At 54.8% G+C, this 23,773-nt stretch overlaps 8 protein-coding genes across 9 annotated transcripts in view; 5 read left to right on the forward strand and 3 right to left on the reverse strand.

Moving 5' to 3' along the window:
• Positions 1-342: 342 nt before the first annotated feature.
• Positions 343-1,718, forward strand: GUITHDRAFT_165195 (hypothetical protein; the record flags this gene model as incomplete). Its single annotated transcript, XM_005825512.1, has 4 exons — positions 343-487; positions 546-1,438; positions 1,483-1,624; positions 1,671-1,718. Exons 1-4 carry the CDS (start codon positions 359-361, stop codon positions 1,716-1,718), a joined length of 1,212 nt encoding a protein of 403 aa, XP_005825569.1. The 5' UTR covers positions 343-358.
• A 330-nt stretch (positions 1,719-2,048) lies between these two features.
• GUITHDRAFT_158493 (hypothetical protein) lies at positions 2,049-3,605 on the reverse strand (the record flags this gene model as incomplete). Its single annotated transcript, XM_005825513.1, has 6 exons — positions 2,049-2,182; positions 2,227-2,317; positions 2,370-2,426; positions 2,477-2,542; positions 2,593-3,413; positions 3,476-3,605. 6 exons carry the CDS (start codon positions 3,603-3,605, stop codon positions 2,049-2,051), a joined length of 1,299 nt encoding a protein of 432 aa, XP_005825570.1.
• A 2,647-nt stretch (positions 3,606-6,252) lies between these two features.
• GUITHDRAFT_77050 (hypothetical protein) lies at positions 6,253-7,032 on the forward strand (the record flags this gene model as incomplete). The annotated part of the gene is made up of 1 exon (XM_005825514.1): positions 6,253-7,032. A coding segment is annotated over one exon (780 nt), but the record flags the coding sequence as incomplete, so codon positions are not given.
• A 3,431-nt stretch (positions 7,033-10,463) lies between these two features.
• GUITHDRAFT_77099 (hypothetical protein) lies at positions 10,464-11,915 on the forward strand (the record flags this gene model as incomplete). Its single annotated transcript, XM_005825515.1, has 3 exons — positions 10,464-10,775; positions 10,829-11,683; positions 11,736-11,915. The coding sequence occupies 3 exons, from the start codon at positions 10,464-10,466 to the stop codon at positions 11,913-11,915; spliced, it is 1,347 nt and encodes a 448-aa protein (XP_005825572.1).
• A 1,716-nt stretch (positions 11,916-13,631) lies between these two features.
• GUITHDRAFT_144186 (hypothetical protein) lies at positions 13,632-14,777 on the reverse strand (the record flags this gene model as incomplete). The annotated part of the gene is made up of 6 exons (XM_005825516.1): positions 13,632-13,669; positions 13,721-13,781; positions 13,831-13,882; positions 13,960-14,213; positions 14,331-14,397; positions 14,452-14,777. The coding sequence occupies 6 exons, from the start codon at positions 14,775-14,777 to the stop codon at positions 13,632-13,634; spliced, it is 798 nt and encodes a 265-aa protein (XP_005825573.1).
• A 1,078-nt stretch (positions 14,778-15,855) lies between these two features.
• GUITHDRAFT_154692 (hypothetical protein) lies at positions 15,856-16,620 on the forward strand (the record flags this gene model as incomplete). Its single annotated transcript, XM_005825517.1, has 1 exon — positions 15,856-16,620. A coding segment is annotated over exon 1 (514 nt), but the record flags the coding sequence as incomplete, so codon positions are not given.
• A 2,245-nt stretch (positions 16,621-18,865) lies between these two features.
• On the reverse strand, positions 18,866-20,222 carry GUITHDRAFT_154693 (hypothetical protein). Its single transcript, XM_005825518.1, has 2 exons — positions 19,912-20,222; positions 18,866-19,662 (listed from the first exon to the last, which is right to left on the reverse strand). Exon 2 carries the CDS (start codon positions 19,410-19,412, stop codon positions 18,975-18,977), a length of 438 nt encoding a protein of 145 aa, XP_005825575.1. The 5' UTR covers positions 19,413-19,662; positions 19,912-20,222; the 3' UTR covers positions 18,866-18,974.
• Positions 20,223-20,784: 562 nt separating this feature from the next.
• GUITHDRAFT_158495 overlaps positions 20,785-23,773 on the forward strand; it is a gene marked incomplete at its 5' end in the record, with an annotated part of 6,396 nt that continues 3,407 nt past the window's right edge. Inside the window, 12 exons of one of the 2 annotated variants that reach the window (XM_005825536.1) lie at positions 20,785-20,862; positions 21,203-21,271; positions 21,312-21,411; positions 21,618-21,707; positions 21,835-21,881; positions 21,930-22,009; positions 22,169-22,244; positions 22,387-22,434; positions 22,650-22,732; positions 22,900-22,988; positions 23,262-23,493; positions 23,601-23,644. In XM_005825536.1, coding sequence (XP_005825593.1) covers positions 20,785-20,862; positions 21,203-21,271; positions 21,312-21,411; positions 21,618-21,707; positions 21,835-21,881; positions 21,930-22,009; positions 22,169-22,244; positions 22,387-22,434; positions 22,650-22,732; positions 22,900-22,988; positions 23,262-23,493; positions 23,601-23,644 — 1,036 coding nt within the window. Of the gene's footprint in view, positions 20,863-21,163; positions 21,272-21,311; positions 21,412-21,617; positions 21,708-21,834; positions 21,882-21,929; positions 22,101-22,168; positions 22,245-22,386; positions 22,435-22,649; positions 22,733-22,899; positions 22,989-23,261; positions 23,494-23,600; positions 23,645-23,773 lie in introns of those variants that run through there. The other variant, XM_005825537.1, reaches the window with a different exon arrangement.

The raw sequence follows: 23,773 nt of genomic DNA on the forward strand, positions 1-23,773 counted from the left end.
CGCGGCGGCGCCGCGGCGATCAGCGGCGGCGGCGGCCGTCCGATCATCCGACGGTCGGTCAGGCCAGCCTGGCAGTGCTCGGCGCGGCGGCCCGGGGCCCGGGTCACGGACCGTCCGGGCCGCGCCCGGCCCGCCCGGCCGCGCGGCGCGGGCCCGGCTGCCGGGGCCCGGCGTTACTGCCCTGGCCGCCCGTCGGAGACGCGCGGGCCGGCGGCGGCCCGGCCGGTTCGCGGCCCGGCCCGGCGCACGGTTACTGAGGGACTAGACCGGACCCAAGGACCCCTACCCACAACTTTGGAAGGAAAGTTTCTATTGGTGACCCCTACCCCCACGACAGGGTTCGGGCGGCTCTTCAGCCATGGCGGAAGCGAACGTCAAGTCGTCCGAGCAGGAGGCGGCGCCGAGCATGAAAATGAAGATAATGCTGCTGACAGTGATGGCAATCATGTTTGCAGCCATCGCCGTCCGCGAAAGGGGATACGTGACGGTAAGTGTTGGGGGAGAAGCAAAGTGAAAGGGAGCCAACCACTGATATATCATCACAGGTGGAGGAGCTCATTGAACTTGCTGGATCCAAGGATGCCATGGTGAAGACTGGACTGGTGCAAAGTGGGGCAGGTTTGCAGTTCGTCACTCCCTCCTGGGACGTTTCGAGCTCTTCGAAGGACGCAAGACTAGCTGATCAGATCGCTAAATGGTCAGGTTCGAAGACCAAATTCAAGCCAGCGTCTGGTACGCAGAAGTTGACTCAGGTAGATGACAAGGCTACTAGCCAGAACATGCTGAAGAAGGAGTTGAGATCTGCGGAGAACACCCTCCGCCTCTCTGACTTCTTGAGCGGTGTCCCCACGGCCAAGGTAGCGAAGCAGATCGAAGCTCTTGACAGCCACATGGACCCCAAGGATGTGACAGGATGGAAGAAGCGCCTCCCTGATGCAGAGAACAAGAAGCAGGAGGCGAAGAAGGTTGCGAAGATAATTGAATCTCGCAAGAAGAAGCTCGAAAACGAGCTGACGACTACCAAGGGCCTAGATAGCGATAGAGCAAAGAAGATTCGCAACCAGCTGCAGCTGCTCTTGGCGAAGAGGGCTGCCTTGAAGAAGATGATCTCGTCTCAGTCGGGTTCGGATCTTCCTCACAGGATCTGGACCTCCAAGAACGTGAAGGATGGCGATGCTGACGATGACATGATCAGCCGTCTTGCAAGGAAGTCGGACAAGAGCTCGACTTACGCTCGATGGCTCAAACATGCGGAGAGTCCTCACAAGCCTAAGCCGATCAAGCACACACTCCATCACCAGAACTTTCCCCGGATTACTGCGGGAGGATACCTTGAGTGGGGTAAATCCGATGCTCACAAGCATCAGGGGGCCGTCGGAGCGCATGCTGTAGAGAAGGCCAGGACTCAGTCCCTTGCTAGCACGGATGCCTCAGACAAGTAAGAGCTGCAGTCTCACTGTCTGATAGCTGATGGGTGTGCAGGAAAGACACGAAGCATCACACTGAGAAGAAGCAGGCTGCCTTGAAGAAAGCTTCTGTTGACTACTCCGATCTCCTCAAGGATGCCACGGTAGATCCAGCCACCGACACGTGGCAGAGCATCCAGCAGCGAGCAGCGTACAAGGTATGACGTCGGCTCCTTCCTCTGCTCATCTCAAGCCTCTTGCCAGGTGTCGCGATGGATGGGTGGGGGATACGTCCCGGTGTATGGCCGTTAACGAGACGAAAGAATACTTGTTTATTGATGTGTAAGAATATACAGCTTAGCCCCTCAAGATCACAAGAGAATCCTTTTTATGCACAGCAAGAACTTCTGCTGGAAAACTGTTCGAACAGTCAAACTCTTGAGATAGAGGCTTCATCAGCTGACCTTCATCGGAAAATCTGGTGACGGAGTTCTGAGTGACAGATTCATGTCGTCAGAGCAGAAGGTCGACATCTAATTCAAATCACTCACCCTTGCGTTCCCTTGAATCTCTGCAAGCTCGCTAGACGGAAGCCCCAAAACCTTGACAGCAAATCAGGAACAAATGAACACACACGTGCGGTCAAGCAAGTGACTGCAGAAGAAGGGGCAACGTGCTTGCCTTCCTCATATGCTCTGCATACTCCTCCTCTGTGGATGCTAAGAAACCAGTCGGCGAGCCCTGGTAAGGGATTACAATGTCCGCCTTCGGACCACCTGCGTCACGTCTCATCCCTGCTCCTCTGTTGCCCCTGTCCGACCTGTGTCGTGCGCGATTGGGATCACTCCCGATGCCATGAATTCCACTATGTTGATGCCGAAGTGCTCGTTCCACATGGTGTGCAGGCCAGCCTGGGAGAGGGTGAGGGAGCGCTTCCTGTGGTGCGGGAGGCAAGCAGGGTACCTTCGCCCTCCTCAGCCATCTGTCCTTGAGCTCGGGCCATGGCACGTTTGTCAAGACCTTGAGAGAGTGTCAGCTGAGGTGTCAGCTGGGCAGCCTGTGGTACTCACTGAGACATGGTCAGAAAGCTCGAGATCCGAGACGTGCTGGCGCAGATCCCTCACTCGCCGCTCGTCCTGTCCGAATCTCAACGCTCTCCCCTTGCTCCATCCTCCTACTGGCTTACCTCGGCGTTCCTGCAGCTCCCGATGATGGCTAGGTGCACGTCTCTGACCCCGAGCTTCAGCAGGTGTTGGATGGACTTGAGCTGCAGCAAGTGGTTCTTCTCCGGCCTGAACTGACCCAGGGAGATCACGAGGTCCTCACGGCCCCCAAAGGCGATCCCTTGCAGCTTGTCCGTGTTGCATGGCGGATAGACGATGTCGGGGAGCACCTTCCAGATGCTCTGCACGTGGCCCTTGGTCCAGGTTGAGTTGCACATGGTAACTTCAGCGCATCTCCCGCAAAAACCATAGACCAAGGCAAACATCTTGTAGTAGAGCAGCTTGAGGGAGGAGAGGAGGGCGGAGTTTGAGATAACCCTTCTATTGTTGTAAGAGGCTTCTCTCCTCGAGACCAAGGACAGCATGTCGCAGCTGATCGTCGGGTAGTGCACGTAGCATCCAACACGACAGCCGAAGAGAAAGCGTGCGACAGGGTAGGTGAAAGCTCCTCCCATGGTATCCACAAACACTCCAGGATTCAACCTTACGAGGCACTCGATGCTCAGCAAGGCTCCTCCGACGCTTTGACCCAGCAGAGTGAGCACGGGATACATCCGAGCTTCCAGGAGCACTCTGCAGGAGATATACACGATCTGCACACGCTCTCCATGCAGCTCGAATCCAAACCTCTCCTTGGCTTTCGCAAGTATCTCCTCCTTGCTCGCTCGATCCCCCGTGTATACCGCAATCAGCCTTTTGCTGTCCTCTCTCAGTAGCGCCTGAATGGCACACCACAGCACTCGCTCTCCTCCCCCTCCATCGTTGCAGTAAGGATGAAAGAACCCTGTGAATAGTCAGTCGATCGCAGCGCTCGAATGGAGACGGGGGAGAGCAGGAAGAAGTCACCTATCACGTTCCTCTTCCTTCTTGACCTCATCAAGATAGCCATTGCAATCATCAACACGATCATCATCATCAGAACTGCCACTACAAATGACAGCATGGCCGCCGCCGCCGCCGCCGCCGCCGCCGCCATGGATGGCTCCAATCCCCCCGAAACCATTAGCATACCCTCATCCCCAACTTCGGACATACCCACCCCCCTGCTCACTCCCATCCCACCCCCCGTTGGTTTGCATACCCTACTCTGACTACCCCCACCCATATTTTGTACCATCAGCAGTTATTGTAAAAGAAAATCACCACCACCACCCATACATTTATCACAGGGTGCTGGTGGTAACCCTACCATATGAATTTACCACAACTCTGTATCTAATATACCCCCTCTTTATTACCAGCATACTTCCAGCTCCTACTCCTCCACTGGTACCCTTGGACACAATACACTACCCGTGTTCAATTTACCTCACCCGTACCTCATGTACCCCTACCCCCATGAAATCCACTTCCACCCACCCCAAACACTCATGTATCTGACTAGAAGTACCCCATTCCATACGATTCCACCTGCAGCCCATGCAGGGGACTTTCATGCCCCCGCAAGCTCCGGAAGCGGCGACGCGCTCGCTGCATGGCCGCGTCCTCTGCGGCTACCAGGGCTGGTTTTGTGCGGAGAACGACCCTTCCTCCTGTGGTTGGAGGTTCGTGCTCCCTGCCCTGTCTTTCCCTCGCCTCTTCCTCTCGAATCTTACGACGCCCCCGTTGTGTGCAGGCATTGGTTTCATGCCGGAGAGCTCGCGCCTGCGTTCGATCTATGGCCTGACACTACCGAGCTGGGTGAAGGAGAGCTTTATTCGATTCCCTTTCAGAATGACAAGGGAGCCGATGCCAAGGTGTTCTCGAGTTGCAATCCAGGTACAGCTGTGGAAAGTTCTGGTGTGCTTGGCCGGAGAGGCGCGGAAATGACGATTTTTGCAACAGCGACAGTCGATCGACACTTTCAGTGGATGCAAGAAAACTCGATCGATGGCGTCTTCTTGCAGCGATTCATCAGCGAGTTGAGCATTCCTAGTTTGAAACGATGTCGGGATACGGTTTCAGTACTGGTTGGCAAGAGTTGTGAAAAGTATGGAAGAGTGTTTGCAATCATGTACGACGTGTCGGGATCAAGGTCCGAGACTGTTTGCTCCGAGATCATGTCAGATTGGTCGATGTTGGCGAAAGAATTCACTTCTTCTAGCTCATATTTGCACCACAACGGGAAGCCAGTGTTGGGACTTTGGGGTGAGCTGCCTATGATTGTTTGACGCTCAATCTGATGAACGGGGTATTGCAGGATTCGGGTTCTCAGATCGACCAGACCCTGTGAGTCTTGTTCTCCTCGCAAGCATGAAAGTTGATCTGATCTTATTCCTTGACTCCAGGGGGTGAGCCAGCTAGTCAAGTTAATCAACGACCTGAAACAGAGCGCGTACGTGGTTGGGGGCTGCCCGACATATTGGAGGCAAGGGATCAACGATAGCTTGGAGGGATACCATGATGTGTATAGGATGTTCGATTGTTTATCACCATGGACTGTAGGGAGGTATGTTCACCGGACTGAAGTGACGGACTACTATCAGACCTTATTCAAGGAGGATGTAGCGTTTTGCGAAGAGAACAACATCTGTATCGCACCAGTAGCGTGGCCTGGGTTTTCAGAGATGAACTTGAAAAGGACGGAAAGCTCATGTAACGTCGTTCCGAGGCAAGCCGGGGCTTTCTTGTGGGAGCAGTTCCGAGCCTCAGTGAAATTCAACCCACTGTTTGTGTATGTTGCGATGTTTGACGAGCTGGATGAGGGCACAGCTATCTTCAAGGTCTCGGAGAGATCCGTAATACTAGATAGAGGGCTCGTTCATCCTGACGTGCCGAATCAGTTGTACAGGTTCCTCGGGCTGGATGCGGATGGAGTTTCCCTTCCTTCGGACTGGTACATGAGGCTTGTGGGCAGGTTTACGCAATGCTTCTCGGAGATGTGCATCTCTCCAGACAAGGAGAGTTCTCTGAATCACTTGCACGAGATCCAAGGGATTGACATGCCAGAAAGAGTGCGGCTGTACCTCAAGGGGCTCATAGAACAACAGAATTTGGAGTACGATCGAGCTCGACAGGAAGTGAGAGAATGTTACAGGAAGATTCTTATGAGAGAGGGAGACCCCGAAGGAGTCTCTCACTATACTCAGTGTCTTCTAAGAGGAGTTGTCATCTCACAGATCGAGCAGTGGATGTATGACAGCCCTGAGCGAAAGCTGCTTGAGTTTCGTACAAGTCGGAGGATCGTGGAAGAGCAGAACTACGCTCGTCCCCACGAGGGGGTGCTTTCGTATGTGCTCCCCAGACCCGCAGTCGCAAAATGTCTTCCTGGTGTCGGTCTGAGCTTCAGCAAAGCAACCAAGATAGTGATTGCTGAGTGCCTTGGCGGTAGCATCGAGAGCTCGGAAGATCAGCTCTTGACTGTCTATGAAGCAGCGAGCACGGGTTCAAGCTTGCTGGGGGGTCTTGAGATCTGCGAGAACGAAGCGCCGGATGCGAAAGGAGCAATTTACTTCCTTCCCATCCAGGAGTTTGAGATGAAGAAGTTGCCCGCGAGCGAGGAGTGTTACATCCTCAAGGTGTACAATAACAGGTGTGAGATCCATGGGAGGAGTGGGATGTCGTATCTCTACGGTCTAGTCACCTTGTTGCAAATGCTGCTTGCTCTACGAGGCCCCGAGGAAGCAGCTCTGAAGATTGAGCGAATGGAAGATAACGAGTTTCTTGAGCTTCCTGCCCTGGAAATCTACGACGCTCCTGAGTTCACTTGGCGAGGAACAATGCTGGACTCCTCGAGGCACTTCCTGCCGGTCGATTTTGTCTTCAAACACATCGATGCGATGCTCTTGTACAAGCTCAACAGGTTGCACTGGCACTTGACTGACGATCAAGCATGGCGGCTGGAAATAAGGGCATTCCCCGAGCTGGTACATCAGGCACCGTTATACCTGCAACCGTCTGCCGACAAGAGGGGATACTACACTCAAGAAGAAGTTCAGTCCCTCGTGCGATATGCCCGATGCAGAGGAATCTTGGTGATCCCGGAAATCGAGTTCCCTGGGCATTCCCTTGCGTTGCTGACCGCTTATCCTCAGTACTGCTGCCTGGACAAGCCGCTAGAGGCTGTGGGAGCGCGATGGGGGGTGCATGAGGACGTGTTCTGCATTGGAGGAATGGAGTGGATCTCGTTCATGGAGAAGATCTTGGACGAAGTTTTCGATCTCTTTCCTGGGAGTTTCATCCACGTCGGAGGCGACGAGGTCCCACACACCCGTTGGAACCACTGCCCCAAGTGCCAGAGGATGATCAAGGAGCTGAACTTGAATGGAGCGAATGGACTGAAACAGTACGGGATGCACAAGCTGCTGGAGCTGATAGAACGGAGAGGAAGGATACCCATCGGCTGGGATGAGATTCTTGATGACTTCGAGAATCTGTGGGGCATCCGCGACCGGATGATGGTGCAGGCATGGAGGGGAAGAGGAGCCGTGGAGAAGTCCATCATGCACGACTGTCTCACCATCTCCTCACCGACAGAGCATTGCTACTTTGACTATGACATCTCCATCACTGACCTCCGATCTGTACATTGCTTTCAACCGAACCCATTGATTGAGAACCTTCCCAGTGAAGAAGCTTGTCACCTGTACAAGAAGTTTCCTCGCTACTGTCTGGACGGCACGAGGAGGAGCGTGGTTGGAGCTGAGTGTGCCATGTGGACGGAGTTTACTGCCTTGCCCATAGACGTGGAGCAGAAGCTCTGGCCGAGGACGCTTGCCTTCGCTGAAGTCGTCTGGAGCGGAGGGGTTGGCCACAGCTCGTGCATGGGAGGGCAGCGATGGGAGTCATTTGAAGATTTCTTTGCAAGGGCGAAGCTTCACATTCAGGGGCTGAAGAACAGCTTTGTCGTCGGCAGCAGCTTCCCAGCTGGGTGGAGTGAAAGTGGGTTGCCGCCAGACCTGAACTCTATCGTCCCATGTATCCCTGGAGCGAAGATCTGCTCCTCGTTGGACCCCTACAAGCATCATCACCTCCCTTTCGCTATCGATGGCAACCCGGAGACGTACTTCTGGAGCAACCGCGGAGTGCAAGAGGGGGACGAGATCTTGGTCACGTTCGATCATCCTGTCACTGACTGCATCGTCGTTGTCGTCAGAACAGGCTACTTCGGGAGGGATATCCTCTACCACGCGGTGCTGGAGTACATGTCGACTGAAGATTCTTGCTTCCAGCCTGGCCCCTCCTTCGTTCATGGCAGCGCTTGCCTGATTGTGCCCAACAAGTGCCCGTTGACCGCCATCCGCGTTCGCGCGACAGGATCGCAGGAGGAATGGTTGATAGTTTCTGAAATCACTTGTGAGACTATCATGTGGGAACGAAGCCGGTGGAGCGGCGAGGTTGCTGTAACGTCTGTGAGTTCGCTGCCACTGCAAGAGCCTTTGCGCCTGTGACTGACCTCAGGACGGGGATCTTGGCATGACGGTGAACGCGAGCGTATGGACCTCGTTTGCAACTCAGAACCTTCAGAGCATCGGGCTGGTACGTTCCGTGTCTTGCGCATGCAGCGGCGGGTGTGATGGTTTGAAAGGCGTTCAACGAGAACTTGGATGAGTTCTGTTGGAGTTCTCGAGCGATCGTTGCGGGGGATTGCATAACGGCTGTCGTGTCTGCGCGGGAGGGGCTGTCCCTGAAATCGATCTCCGTTGTCACTGGGCGTCAGGTAGTGAGCTCTCCTCTCGTGAACTTGAACTTGAATCTCCTTGCTCTGAAAGCTTCCTGACTTGTCGGCAGGGAAGGAGCAACCCGGAGGAGCCGGGGGGTCAGGATCTCCTTGAAGAAGGGGTCCTTGAGATCTCAGAGGTACCGCCTCGCCTTCCTCCCTCCCTCCCTTGACGTTGCTGGCAGACTTCGCCATGGGACGGGGCAGCAAGAAGGGAAGACTGCGAGTGGTTGAAACTGTCGGAGTTCCGTAACGGATGTGCCGAGGTTGGCCGCTGGTTCCGATACCCTTGCTGCTTCCTTGACTTTCCTCAGGGCAAAATCCCAGCTGGCTTTCAGCTCGCCTCCTTCCAGATACGCTGCACCAGCAACCAGATGAATTGGCTGAAAATCCGCCGCATCCAGCTGGTGGGAGGGACGTGAAGGTGAAACTTTCATGTCAGAGCAGAGTACTGAAAGCTGGGAAGCTCGACGGCACCACCAGGAGGAGTAAGGGCCGGGCAGTCGCGTGTGATCACAACGATCAAACGCAGGACTAGTCGCTGGTTGTCTGAGAGCACAGCAGCCTGTTTCAGTTGCGGAACTTGTGAACTGCTTGCGTTGCGATTGCGTCCATCCCAACATAGAGTCGCTGCCGCACAGGGAAGCAGAACTTCGAAGCAGTTCCGGTTTGTGATTGTAGGTTGGAAGTGAACATATGGATAGAAATGAAGCATGCTAGCAAGTTGCATGTGTGAACGTGTTTCTCACAGTCGCGGTGTTGTCACTGTTGATGTTCATTGATGGGCGTTGAGTCGGAGGCAGGCTGCGAGGAACCTGAGTAGGCGGCCAAATCGTCTACTAGGCTCCTGGCAACAGCGACCAGCCATGTTGAAAGCGATCCGGGAAGGGCCTTTCCTTACAAGTTAGTGACATGACAGTGTCACGGAGGCTGGCGCGGCACTACAAGTTGAAACTTAGGCTCGGGGTGCCGGCCCCGGGCCGCCCCCCCCCCCCGTCACAGTGCCGCCTCAGTGGGCCCTCAGTGAGCCGCCGTCACGCCGGGTGCCATCTGGTCAGCCTCCGAGTGGTGCCGCAGTGCCATGATCGGCCGCCCCGCCGGCCCCCTCGGGCCCCGAGAGACGGCCATTGCCCGCCCGGGGGCCCCGGCCCGGTGACTCCGGGAGGCCGCAAGTTCAGTAAATCCGATAAGTAGTAGTTTGTTTGACCGTAATGAAAAGTATTTGACCACGGGTGCCTTACAGCCTCTTTGGGTTGGTGGTAGATCGGTGAACATGTAGGTGGGGTCAGGATATCACCCCTCAAGATTAGATACATTTATCGGAAATTAGGGGGTTACTAGCCTCATAGGGGTATACTATAGGGGGTAGGGTAGGACAATAAACGTGTTCTGCGTAAAAACCAGCCTGGTCAGTAAAGGGGGGGAGGGGAACATGACTCCTCCATTTGTACCAAGAATATTTACTTATCTTTATACACCCGTTCTTTTTACGTATCAAAAGAGGGTAAAGGGGGTAGGGGTGATAAGGAACGAGAAGATCCCGAAATCCTGAAATGCTTTGGGGGCAGGGCGGGACTGCGGGGAAGAGAATGGGAGGGGCGGGGGCGGGGGAGGGTATACTAGTGGAGGCGGAGAAATGGTCAAGAGAGGTCCAAGGAGAACATGGAACGAGGAGGAGGACAGGCTGGGAGAGCGGAACGAGAGGGAGGTGACAAGGAAGTGAAGGAGGAGGAGAAATTTGAAGCAGGACGTAATGCTGTTTACAAGAAGTAAGAAGATGTAGAAAACAGTTCAAAAGTAGAAAGAATTGGATCAATTCTTGATTTGTGCATGTTGTCCCATCATGACATGTCACAATCCGGTTTAATAGGTGTCTTACTTGTGTTTTAGGTGAATCTTTCCTCTTACGAAAGATTTTGACCTGGATGGTTATAATCTAAGGATAGCAAGAAGTGAAGATTGCAAGCCATGGCTGGGCATGTTGAGATCCAGCAACCTCATGATCCTGCACATCAGCCACCTTCCAAGTTTGAACCCGCGGCAACGCATAGCGCGGCCGCGAGCATGCGGGACGATGAAGTGTATGTGGTAGTGAACGTCCCCGACAGCTCTTGCCCGGCCTGCATCCAGCCCTCAAATCATGACAGAGGTGGCGGGATGAAGGAAGCTGATGATGCTTCTTCGAAGCACAAGCTCATGCCTGACGATTTGTCGAAGCGAGATAGAAGCCAGGACACCCTCGAATCTTGCGACCCAGATGGAGCAGACTCAGAGGAGCAGGAGGGGGAGGCCAAGAGCTGCTGGGAGACGGTGAAGCCCTTCATCGGGGCTGGTTCTATGGTAGCTGTCGGCTACATGGATCCAGGCAACTGGGCGACAGACTTGCAGGCGGGCTCGTCGTACAACTACAGTATTCTTTTCGTGGTGCTGCTGTCTTCTCTTCTGGCGATGTTCCTGCAGTCCATGGCTTTGCGATTGGGCTTGGTGAGCGGCATGGATCTTGCTTCGGTGAGCCTCTCGATCTCACTGCACCCTCGTGCTCGGCTGATCGACATGTGCAGGCATGTAGAAAGAAGTTCTCCAGGTATGTTCACATCCTCCTTGGGGTATCGGCTCAGGTCGCCATCTGCGCGACGGACCTTGCGGAGGTCATTGGCTCTGCGATCGCCTTCAAACTTCTCTTCGGGCTGCCTCTCTTCGCCGGGGTGCTCATCACTGGTCTCGACGTGCTCGTCCTGCTCGCCTTTGGACAGAACCGAGTGATCATCATGGAGATCATTATCATCGTCATGATCCTGACCATGGCAGTTTGCTTCTCCATCGAGCTCTACTATAGCAAACCGGACGGCGTTGAGCTTCTAAAAGGGATGTTCGTACCTACTGCGGACCTTGTGACAGACTCGGGGATGCTGTACGCCAGCATCGGCATCTTGGGGTCCATTGTGATGCCCCACAACTTCTATCTTCACAGCTTCCTCGTGTGCCCCAGGGAGGGGCCGATACAGACCGGCCGCTCTTTGAAGAGATCGCTCCGTTTCGCTACTCTGGATTGCAACCTGTCTCTCATCGTTGCTTTCCTGATCAACGTGTGCATCTTGGTTCTCGCTGCGTCTGCCTTCCACCGGGCCGGCTACCGAGATGTCGCCGACCTCGAGCAGGCATCCTCGTTGATCGGCAACGTGGTCGGGGAGCGAGCGGCGTCGACTCTCTTCGGTCTCGCGCTTCTCCTCAGCGGGCAGCAGAGCACAGTCACGGGAACGATCGCCGGGCAAGTGGTGATGGAAGGGTTCTTCGACCTCAAGGTTCACTCTGCCTACATCCGCATCGGGACGAGGCTGACGGCCATCCTGCCGGCTGTCATTACTATCCTCGTTGCTGGCAACGCCATGATAAACCCGCTGCTTGTCATCAGCCAGGTGAGGCTCTGCTAGCTGCTCGACTTTGACTGCTCCCTGACTCCTCCTGCAGGTCATTCTGTCGATGCAGCTGCCCTTCGCTCTCATCCCTCTCGTCATCCTGACAGGGGACAGAAACATCATGGGGAGTTTTGTCAACTCACGGCTGGTGCACATCGCAGCCTGGATCATCTCTCTCTTCATTGTGGGCCTTAACTTCAAGCTTGTTGTTGACTCGATCATGAACAAGTGACCTCTTCCTCTATCCCGCCTTCTCCTTGCCCTCCTCTATCGCATGAAGATGTTGGAGTGTGAATGAGTTCAAACCGACTTGCACCTGTTGTGGAATGCCCAAGTCGATCTTGGTTTGCAGGCGTCGTGACAGTGCATGGAGAGTGAAGTCAGCGTTTTGGGGCAGCGAGTGGGCAAGAAACTAGTTTCTGATGTTGCTAGCAACGCGAAGAAAATTGAGACTAGTTCTTGCCGCGCTCTGAGACTAGTTCTTGCCGCGCTCTGCATTCAGATGAAGCCTCGTAGGTTTCCATTCGCGATTCCTTGCAGTAATCTCCGCATGGTTGATCTCTTCCTCCCTCTTTGCTCTGCATCCAGCGTAGTCAGAAGATTTTCACGCAGTAAACTCCGAAGCATACATTCCGAAGAGATCTTGGAGCAGTTCGGTCTTGTTTTTGTTGAGTTTTGTTGTAGTAGTCAGTCGAATGGGAGTCAGGTCGCAGGGCTTGAATGATGGCAATGTTGACTGAATTGTGCACATCTGACAATGAAAATTCTTGAGTCAACAATCCTCAACCCCTTGTTTCAAGCTCTACACCTCTACTCCCGTGTCTCTGTCCTCATATACGTGTCCCTTCTCCTCCCCTCCACCCCTCCTCCCCTCCTCCCCTCCCTACTTCCCACTATCGGGTAATTCTGCTTCTCATGCTTGTTTGCAAACGCTCTGCTTCTGCTCTTCGTTGCTACAATGAACACTACCCCCTTTCTTCTCTTCTGTTACTTTCTTTCAATCACATTCTTCTTCCCTCTCTTCTACTCTCATCTGCCATCTCGTCTCCCCCACTATCGCCGCTCCACTCTCCCTTCCTCTCCCCTCGTTACCACACCCCTCCTCCTCTCCCCATTCTTCTCCCTGAGCTCCTACACACCTCCTCTCCTCCTCTCCTCCTCTCCTCCTCTTACCGAGCTCTCCAGCATCGCCGCTGCAATAAGCAACTTGATCTGCATCTTCACCGCAAACTTGGCTGTCGACAAGAGCCCCATCACTTGTTGCACCCTACCCCCTCAATCATTTACCATCCAATGGACCCCTCTTTCCCTGATTGTCCTGGTACCCACCTCATCTGTTGAGCCTCTTTTCTGTCATGGATACCCCTACAAAACAACTTTGATAGTACCCTACCCCTCTTCTAGACTACCCCCTGGTTCCTGACCCCACAAATATTTGGAAGCCACCCACCGTTCGTCATGGTTCGCCCGACAATACGACCGTTCGGTAACCCCCACCCCCTCAATCATCATTCAAGAGTGGGTAAGGGTGTAAACAATCGGGGGTGAGGGTCATTACCCCACTGAGAAATATTGGGGTTATGATCGCTATATGGATGGGTCAAAGAACTTCAAATGGGGGTAGTATGCAATGGGGTAGTCAATCGGGGCTGGTTTGAGAGACATCATGCAAGGCGAGCAAGGACGAGGGGAATGGAGGAGACAGGAGGACTGAGATGGGCAGAGGGAGCGGGAGCGGGAGCGGGAGAGGGAGCGGGAGCGGGAGAGGGAGAGGGATAAGGTTGTGAGATGAGAATGTTGAACAGGGCTCGTGAACTCCACATGCATGTTTCAACGAAAGATAGGAGATTCGAATGTCAATGACGCAGTTTCATTCGGCCAGCCGCTCAACATGTCGAAAAACACCTAAGAGTTCCAAAAGAGAGATTCCATGCTGTCACCAATACCATCATTCTTCCTGGGAGGTCTCTTGTTGCTGCTGACGACCTGAGAAGGAGTTGTAATTGGAGTGGAACCTTAAAAACTGAAGCCTCGAACCTGCCGTTTGCGAGCTCCACTGGAACTTCTTTCTATACTTCTTCCTCGTGATATCCCGTACCTTTGGTGAGTGTCAGGTCATGCTCAGGGAAGAGGTGGAAGATGAAAACCAGGAATGGCCGTTTGCCTTCATCAATTCGCTGCTTCTGCTCTTGGTTGAACCTGGGATGGGTCGTGAGGGAGGGGAGTGAGAGGAGCAAGGCATCACTTCTTCTTGAGCTCGTATCGTTTCAGCTGACCTGACACCTCTCCTAGTCTCTGCGGAGAAGATCAGGACAGAGCAGATGACGGATGCAGCTAATGGAAGGAGCAAGGGTTGACTTCGATAGGTGACCATTCCAACGATGAGGGTGGTTGTGGTGATGATTGTGATTGAGGAGGTGAAAGTGGTGGTGATGATGGTGCTGGTAGTGATGATGGCTATGGCAGTGATGATGGCGATGAGGAGGAATCTCAGGTTAACAAGCTCTGCACCTGAGTTAGTTCTCTTTGTCTGAATTGAAGTTCCTCGAGCTCTTCAGGCAGCATACGCTTCGAGATCTTCTTTGCTTTCTGTCACAATACAGTCACACGAGCATGTCTGGCAGAGAGTCTTTGTTAGCATACTCACATCTTCTTCAAGCTTCTTCTTGAGCTCCTCAAGCTCAGCCTCGATCTCGTTCTTCTGGTCTTGTGCCCTATCGAACTTCAGCCTCCCTCCCTCCTCGTCTTGCCTTCCCGTCCTCTCTCACCTGTAGATCTTCTCCTTGAGATGCAGCGGTCGCTGGTCTGCGAGCATGTCGAGATCGACCTCACGGGGCGGCGGCTTGATGCCGTACATGTCGTTGTATCTGCTGATTAACTTCTGCCTTGCCAGCTCGTTCGGGTCCTTCTTTCCTTTCTTCTTCCGAGCTCCCGCCCTGCTGGCACGCACGTTGCCCCCTCTGTTCCCTCCTCGCAGGGTTCTCATCGCCATTGGGGGGCTGATGGGATTGAACCCGCCAGAGAACGCGGGAAATGTCTCAGTGGTGAGGGCGAGAGCGAGGAGGAGCCGGAGGAAAGGACGCGCAAGTTTCATGTCTCTTCCCCACAGCTCGAGCAAGTATCTTGGTTCATTCAAACATCCCGCAGGAAATCTCGAGGATGTTTCAATCTCCTTCCTTTCCCATCAGCCGCCTCCTCGACCAGCTGCTGGCCTTGATGACGCTCCTGCTCTGGCTCTATCCCGCACTTGCTCCATCACACACACCCCTCGTCACTCTATCTCCCCCTCTTCTCATCCTCTCCACCACATCCTCCTGCAGATCCTCTCTTGCTCTCTTGTCCTCTCCTCCTCTCCTCCTCCTCCTCTCCTCCTTCATCTCCCAGTCACCAGTCCTCCTGGGATACCTTCCTTCATAGCGACCGCCTCCATTCCGCACCACCCTACCTAGGTTTCCCCATCATTGTTCACCCCATTATTAACCTACTAGTACCCCTTATTTCAGGGGTGGTGTTGCCAAGGATCGATACCAGTACCCCCTCTTTTTGTATGTAACCCCGTCACTCCGCCACCTCAGCCAAACATGCGCTACACATTGCGAGCCATAGTCAATGATTTCCACAGCCTCCTCCTCCTCCTCCTCTTCCTCCTCCTCGCTCTCCTTCCCCTCTCTCCTTCATCGACTTCTCTCTACTGCTTCCCCTGCCTCCCGCTTTCCCTCGCTTTCTCCCGCTAGCATCCCGACATCGTAGCCTGATGTGATTCTTCTCTTTTCCCTTGCCTGTTGATTCATGACTGCTGCGGTGTGTATTTCGTTCTCACAAGTCCATCAGGGACTTGAATATCGTGATATCAGCTCAACTCCTATATCTCCTGTATGATATCAGCTCAACTCCTATATCTCCTGTATGATATCAGCTCAACTCCTATATCTCCTGTATGATATCAGCTCAACTCCTATATCTCCTGTATGATATCAGCTCAACTCCTATATCTCCTGTATTCTTGTGCAATCATGCCAGTCTTGTCGTAGATAGCTTCGTAGATGCGGCCAGCCTACATCCGTTGTGCTGCACGTCTCACTTGCAAACATCAGTATCATCATGAGCGATCATGGTTTCTTCCATTTCATCCGAGCAATCCATTCATCCCCTCTAAGTCTTGATGGTCTTGCAGGTTCTTGAAAGCCCATGGCCATCGGCATTGTCGAACGATGAAGTACGCTCCATTGCTTGCCTGTGACGATCGCTCGACCAGTGAAGCCCAGAGATCTTTCTGATCTTACCAACTTCGGGTGTCGAAACAAGAGCAACAGGCAGGCACAATGACTATCAACACTCTTTTAACACATGCGAACTCTGCTGGGTTCTTCAACTCCAAGGGCAAGATGCTAAAGGCAGTCCTGTTCACCAAGAAATCTGAAACCCCCAACTTGTGGCTGCGAGTAGCAGATGCGTTGTCGTCCAAGTATGACTTCGGGGAGGTGAGAATGGATGAGGATGCGATTCTGTGCAAGTTTGGACTCTCTGCCGAAGTCCTCCCGAAGATCATCGCAGTGAGGGTGGTGGAGGAGGGGAAGGCGGAGAATATCCTTTACGAAGGGCCCAACGACTTCGAGCACATCGCGGAGTTCCTGAAGGATGCGGCGGAGGGAGGGTCACAGCTGGTAGAGCTGAAGAAGCAGGTGGAGTTCTTCCAACGGGAGGTTCGGGGACTGCAGCACGAAGTAGCGCAAGAGAGGGAGACTGCGCAGGCGGCGAAAGCTGAATCTGCCCGCATCAAGTTGGCGCAAGTTGGGCAGGTTGAAGCGATCCGTAAAGGGATCGAGGCAGAGCTGAGTCAGGCGAAGAGCAACGAGGCCGCGATGAAGAACCAGTTGGAGAAGGAGACGAATGAGCTGAAGGAGACGATTGCGCGGCTGGAGCGGGAGAAGAAGAGTCTGGAGGAGACGCTGGAAGTGGAGAGGCAGGTCCGAGGCGAGAAGATCATCAACCTTGCTCCTGAGAGCTTCGACACTTTCATTCAAGCCTCAGACCGACCGGTTAAGACCGTCCTGTTCACGAAAAGAGAGGATACTCCGGAGCTATGGACGCAGCTGGCGGAGAAGAACTCCTACATCTGCTCCTTTGGTCTAATCCGCCATACCTCTCAGGCGCTCTTGTCCAGATGCTCCGTTCGCGCCGAAAACCTTCCTCGGATCCTTTTCTACACCAACAACGTCAGTCACCCGGTCGCGTACGAGGGGCCTCATCGCCTCGAGAACATCCAGTCGTTCCTGGACGACTTCCTCCAGGGTGGGCAGCAGTTCGTCGACCTCCGCAAGGAGCTTCAGGCCTCCAAGGACGTGGTCGAGAAGTTGCAGCGCCAGCTGCATGATGATCGGCGGAGCAGCGAGAAGCAACTCGAAGAGGCCGACAAGTCCTACAAGGAGCAGGTGAAGGGACTGAACAACACCATACAATCCTTGCAGGTGAGGTTTCAAGGATGTCATCTTGCTTTGCCTGATGCTGTTGACGTCAGCGACAACTCAAGGAGTCCTGCGCCGGTGCAGGGTTGGAAGTTCAGAAAGTTCGACAAGAGTTGGAATCCCGCTGCCAGGCAGCTGAATCTCTGGTGAGGCAGGAGAAGCTGACTCGTCAACAACTAAGGGCAACTTTCAGGTGCAAGAACTATCGACGGAGCTTGTTCGGGAACGTCAGTCGCTGCAGGCAAGTTATGATGCGCGATAGAGGGTGAGGGTGAGTGCGGAGCAGGCGAAGATATCAGAGGCATGCGCAAGAAGAGATGCTACGATCGTGAAGAACAAGCACAACATGGCAGAGGTACAGCTAGTTCACCAGCTGCATCACGTGAAGTTTTTGTTAGGTGAACGATGTGATGGTTTCGATCGAGGAGGAGCTGAAGGAGCTCGAGAAACAGGCGAAAGTTTGTGAAAAGGTTGGGAAGGAAGCAAAGCAAGCTCGTGGGGGGTGAAAGATGCCGCAGGTGACCTTGAAAGCTGCGTCTGCCGTGCATGTTGCTCTGGTGCGATCTGCGCGAGAGAACGAGAGGATGCATGTAGCGATGCGGGAGTTCATCGGTGAGTTCCCTTCCTTGTCTTCTCGCTTCCCGCGACTCGTCAAGTTGCCTGCTGATCCTCGTCGTCAGACGATTTGGCTCAGAGCCAGCCGATCTTAGAGATGCATGACGACGGCGAGTCGCCGATCAAGAACGACTCCGAAGGCTTCATGGGCACCATGGCGGCCAAGTACAAGAAGTTCAAGAAGAAGCTGCAGAGCGGGATGGAGGACGGGAACTCATCGGATGGGACGGACAACCACGTCGCTTCTCAGGTTGACCTCCCAGCATGAATCTCGACCAACAACGAGTGACGTCCGTTGTGGGCAGGTCAGGAAGGCGATGACTTTCATCTCGCAAAAAGCAAACTTCCCTCGTACCTGGGAGAACAAGCCGAGGTGAAGGCCCTGACCCCTGTGGAGTTTGACCCCAAGTGATGTGACTGCCTCGTAGATCGCCAGCGTCCTCCGTCGCTGATGGGGATGTGGACAAGAGGTGATCTTTCTCCTCCTGTCTCCTCCTGTCTCCTCCTCCTCCTCTCGGTTTCCTTGCTTTACCCTGCCATGCAGCAGCGGTAGCGAAAGGAGAGCCAACGGAGATAGAGGAGCGAACGTGAGAGTGACAAGGCTGGTGCCGCCATGGCTGATGGTGGAGCAGGGAGGCAGAGGACCCAACGGGGTGAACCAGACAGAGGCGCTGGCATGGCACGGGCTGGAGATGAGGAAGCTGAACGACGGTGAGGACGAGGACGAGGACGAGGACGAGGACGAGGACGAGGTACTGACATTCATAGCAGGAAACGTGTCAGACACTTCTGGTCATTCTCACGTGATTTCCTTTTGAGCCTGAGAGGAGGAGGCTGACTGAGTGGCAGGCATCCTCGGAGCGGAGGGAGGACGACGAGAACCCGAGCACGAGGAAGAAGGAACGAAAGCACTGGAGCGACTCCGAGGGAGGAGAAGCTGTGAAGGAGCCTTCCCTCATGCACAAGCTCAAGCGCTTCGGGCTGAGTGATCGCAAGGAGGCGGAGGCAGCGCAGGATCAGGAGCAGTCCCGACGGTCGCAGCTGGAAGGCAGGCAGGCGATGTCAGAGAGGATGCCAGCGCTGGTGGGAGGAAAGCTGCTGCTGGCGCCGACGAGGAAGGGGGAGGGGGAGGCGAAGCATCACAGCAAGTCACACAAGGCGGCAGCGAGCGAGAAGGACAGGAAGGGGTCGGACAAGCAGCTGGAACGTCCTCACAGACCCTCGAGGATCGACGACGAGCGCGACCTCGGAGCATGGGGCTCGCACCCCCGCCCTCCCACTGCCCCGGACCCCTCCCGCATCTGGTCCTCTGACGTGGCGGGGGGGGGAGGCTCTGACTTGTCGGAGTATCCATGGCGGGAGAGGGACATGGTGGCCGCGGCGGCAGAGACGATGGCGGGAAGGAGCGCGCAAACAGCGGACCGAGCGGGGCAGGCGGCGGGACGGGCAGGGAACAGCCCGCATGATCCTCCTCCGGCTCCTGCCGAGCTGGGCAAGTTCAACCTGTCGCGCATCTCCGTGAGGGAGGATGGGAGGGAGGACGCGTCTGCGCGGACATCGGCGCTGCTCATGGACCACGAGGCCCCGATCTCAACGCAGAACGCTACCTTCTGGAACAGACTGTTCTGAAGTGCTGTAGACTTGTACATAGAGAGAAGCAGGAGGATAAAGAGGAGGAGGATAAAGAGGAGGAGGAGGAGGAGGAGGAGGTGGTGGTGGTGGTGGTGGTGGTGGTGCTGGCGGAGAAGGGATGGAGTAGGTATTTACAAAACAATAAGAGGGGGGAGGAACTTTCTACCAGTTCGAGTCGCTTCCACCAGAACTCTTCGATCCCCAGAGCCCGTTGCCGTCCCCGTATGACTGGATGATGAACCTCCTCGACTGAGACAACCCTTCCTCCTGTACTTCAACTCAGTCTTCACAGCTCCGCTCCTTGCCTCGCTGCACCACTGCTCTCCTCTCCCTCCCTTCGCCCCAAACTTTTCTTCTCTCCTCCACTGTACCCTTCCACAGAACTTTTATCCTTCTTTCTTCCTCCCGACCCCTCCCTCATTGCATAACTGTAACCGTGACTTTCTTTCATCTCTTCTCACGACATCTCCCTCCCTCTCTCCCGCTCTTCCTCCCTCCTCTCCTTCAGACTCTCACCTGGTCGAGCTTGCGGTGGGGCTGCAGAGCCTTCCAGTAGTTGTCAGACCCTGGAACCATCGAACCCGAGCTGCTCTTGAGCATCTGACACAGTTCATCAGCCGCACATGTCAAGGGAGCTTACTTCACAAGGTAGCGATCTTTCTCTGATTGTCCTTGATAAGTTCAGAGGATCTATCTATTCTCCACCGGCCGCCCCACTGCCGGCCCTTTGCTCCTGTCTCTGCGCTCCTCCCTTCCCTCATTCTTGCTTCACCCTCGTTCAATCTTCTATGTTTGCAACCCTCCTTTTATGCCCCTGCCCCTCCTTCCTGTTGCTCCCTCTCCTTCCTGTTGCTCCCACTCCTTCCTGTTGCTCCCTCTCCTTCCTGTTGCTCCCTCTCCTTCCTCTCTCCTCGCCTCCTTCCTGATTTCATTTCACTTCGCCGTCACTTCTTCCTGACTTCTTCATCTTCTTGCTCACCTGCATCTTCCGCATCGTCGCCCTCTCGCCATCTCCCACGTTGAACAGCATCGCCAGCATTCCAGAAATAGAGGCAGGGTAGGGGTGGTTTCGAGGGTATAGGATGAGGTAGGGGTGTTGAGTGATGTGGGTGTTGGTGAATGTCGGTCGCAGAGGGGGTGGGGTTATATTGTAGGGGGTACTTTTACGTGAATGTGGGGGTACAGGGTAGATGTTGCTAAGGGGGCCTACGAGGAATGGGAAAGAGGGGGGTAGGGGGTCATGTATTAATAAATTGATTTTTAAATTACAACACTTTTAGGGAATCTCACGAGCCATGGCGACCAACGAGGGAGCGAAAGTGAGTTTGTCGGCATGCAGCAGCTCCTCCTCCTCCTCCTACTGCCCATGCACGCTTGGTCATGATCATCATGCTCCTGCTCCTGTTGTTCCTGCCCCTGCCCCTGCCCCTGCTCCTCTTCAGCGTCCTCGTCCTCCGCCTCTTGCTCGTCTTCACTTGAGGGCTATACTGCTAGATTGTTTTCTCTGCACTCTGTAGCTTGGTTTGTATGCTGGGGAAGATGCTCCTCCTTCCTCTCCTAGTCATATGTCCTTCTGGCCCTTGTGGTAGCTCTCACACCATTGTGGTTGTCACAAAGTGCTCCTGCTCCATACGATGACGTGGACGTTTGTTGCTCCGTATCCTCCTCTTGCTGCAGCTTCCGCGCCCTCTCCCTCCTCTTACTCTCATCCTGCAGTCTTTCGCGCGCAGGGACAAGCTCATCGAGATCCAGAAGCAGGTCAGTCTGCATGGAAGAGCTCCGCCTCCCCTCATCCCCAGTTTCACAGGCCCAGAAGCGATGGGAGGAGGAGAAGGCGTTCGAGATGGACGCTCCTGCTCCTGGCTCGGCAGCTCCAGTGAGTCACCTCCTCATGCGGGTGACGGTGACTGAGGGAGGAGCAGGAGAAGCACTTCGTTACCTTCCCCTACCCCTACATGAACGGCCTCCTTCACTTGGGCCACACCTTCTCGCTCTCCAAGACAGAGTTCTCCATGGGTGGGAAATCTCCTCCTCCTCCTGCTGCTAGCCCTCTATCCTCCTCCTCCTCCTCCTCCTCCTCCTCCTCCTCCTCCTCCTCGTTCTCCCCTTCTCTCCTCTACTCTGCTCTTTTTGTAGCCCGCCCTTGTTGACTGCTGTGCGCTCCCATCCCTATCCTCCTGCTCTCCCTCCTCCCTCCTCTCTTCCCCGTGACGACCGCGCAGGGTACGAGAGGCTCAAGGGCAAGAAGACGCTCTGGCCGTTTGGCTTCCATTGCACGGGCATGCCGATCCAGGCGGCAGCAGACAACTTGAGTGAGAGGGAGGAGGCGACTGAGGGATTAGGCTGAGCGCAGGGTGCAGGACGTGACATCATCGGCATGTACCAGGAGATCTACGGAGGGGTGAGAGGAGGAGGATGTGGTGGTGACGGTGCTGACAGTCAGTCAGGAGGAGGAGAAGGAGGCGGATGCTGAGGCTTCAAAGGAGGTGTGCTGCTGACCTGGGGGATGAAGTAGTGTTGAAGTTGATGTGCAGGAGGAGGAAGCAGAAATGGACCCGACCAAGTTCAAGGGCAAGAAGAGCAAGGCAGCTGCGAAGAAGGGCAAGGGAAACCAGTAAGTCGGCGGGGTGGGAGAAGCGGAAGGAGGGAAGGATGGAGGGAAGAGAAGAGAAAAGAAACGGAGGAGTGAGGAGGAAGGGGAACGGGTAGCATGAGCAGCAGGAGGAGGAGGAGCAGGAGCAGGATCTGAGAGACTTTGACACGTTTGGTTCAGATGGCAGGTGTTGGAGTCGATGGACATTCCTAGAGAAACTATCCCTCGCTTCGTCGATCCTGTCTACTGGCTTCAAGTGAGTCCTCCTCCTCCTCTTCCTCTCCTGTCCTTTTCTCCATCGTCCCCTCCTACTCATCTCTTCCTTCCCCTTCCTTCTCTTCGTTCCTTCTCTCTCCTCCTTTGCTTGTTCCCTTCATGTTCACGACGGGCCTTTGCAGTACTTCCCTCCCATCGCCAAGCAGGACTTGATTGAGATGGGCGTGAAGGTGGGACAAGAGGAGTGGGAGGCGGAATGAAAGGGAGCGAGGGGAGCGGCAGAGACGGAGAGGAGCAGAGACAAGAACAGGAAGGAGAAGGGAGGAAAGGAAAGAAGTGGAGAGAGGGAGGAGGAGGGAAGGAGAGGAGAGGAGAGGGGGAGGAGAGGCGAGGGGGAAGGGAAGGACAGATTTGAAGGGGAAAGGAAATCATTTCGAGGGTTTAGGTGGATTGGAGGAGGTCGTTCATTACCACCAACGTCAACCCCTACTACGATTCTTTCATTCAGTGGCAGTTCCACAAGCTCCGGTGACTTCAAACTTCTCCCGCTCCTCCTCCCGCTCCCTCCTTCCCCTTCCTCTCCTCCTCCCTCTCCGTCTTCCTACTTCCACTTCGTTTATCTCCCTCCCTCTCTCTCCCTCTCTCGCTCGTCTCCTCCTCTCCCTCCCTCCCGTGCTGCTCTCACACTCCCCCAGCAAGCTCGAGAAGGTTTCTTTCGGCAAGCGTTACTCCATCTTCTCCCCTATCGACAACCAGATCTGTGCAGATCATGACAGAGCTACTGGTATGCTCCTCCTCCTCCTCCTCCTCCTCCTCCTCCTCCTCTCCTCCTCCCTCTCCTCTTCCTCCTCCCTCTTCCTCCTGCTCCTGCTCCTCCTCGTCCGTGTCACTGTCTTCCTTTTCATTTGCTCCCTGAACTTCTCCCTTTGCTATCCCCTCTGCTTTTCCTCATTCTCCTCTTTCCTTTCTTGTTCCACCACCTCCTCCATTCTTCCCCGCTGCCTTTCTGTACCCCTCCTTCCTCCTCCTCTCCCTCGTCACCCCTGCTGTCTTGTAGGCGAAGGAGTTGGACCGCAGGAGTACGTCCTCATCAAGATGGAGATTCTTACCTTGCCCCCGGCGCTGCAGCAAGTTGATTCCACTTCCTCGTTACCATCCTGCTCCTCCTCCTGCTCTTGTTCCTCTCTCCTCCTCGTCCTCCTGCCTCCCTCTCCTCTTCCGCTTACTCGCACGCAGCTCGAGGGCAAGAAAGTTGTTCTCCTCGCCGCTACTCTCCGTCCCGAAACCATGTAAACCCCTCCTTCTCTCCTTCCTTCCTTCTCTTCCTCTTCCTCCACTCCCTTCTCTTCCTCTTCCTCCACTCTCTTCTCTTCTTCAGGCTGAAATTTCATCGCAGGTACGGGCAGACCAACTGCTGGGTCCTCCCCCACGAGAAAGATGGTGAACTACCAGAGACTTCCTACCCCCCACCCCTCTCTCTCCTCCCTCCTTCCTCCTTCTTCCTTAACCCCCCCTCCCCCTCCCTCCCTCCTCCTCCTCCTCCTCCTTCCTTCCTCCTCCTCTCCTCTC

The sequence above is a fragment of the Guillardia theta genome (assembly GCF_000315625.1).
Source record: "Guillardia theta CCMP2712 unplaced genomic scaffold GUITHscaffold_83, whole genome shotgun sequence".
NCBI classification, from domain to species: Eukaryota; class Cryptophyceae; order Pyrenomonadales; family Geminigeraceae; genus Guillardia; species Guillardia theta.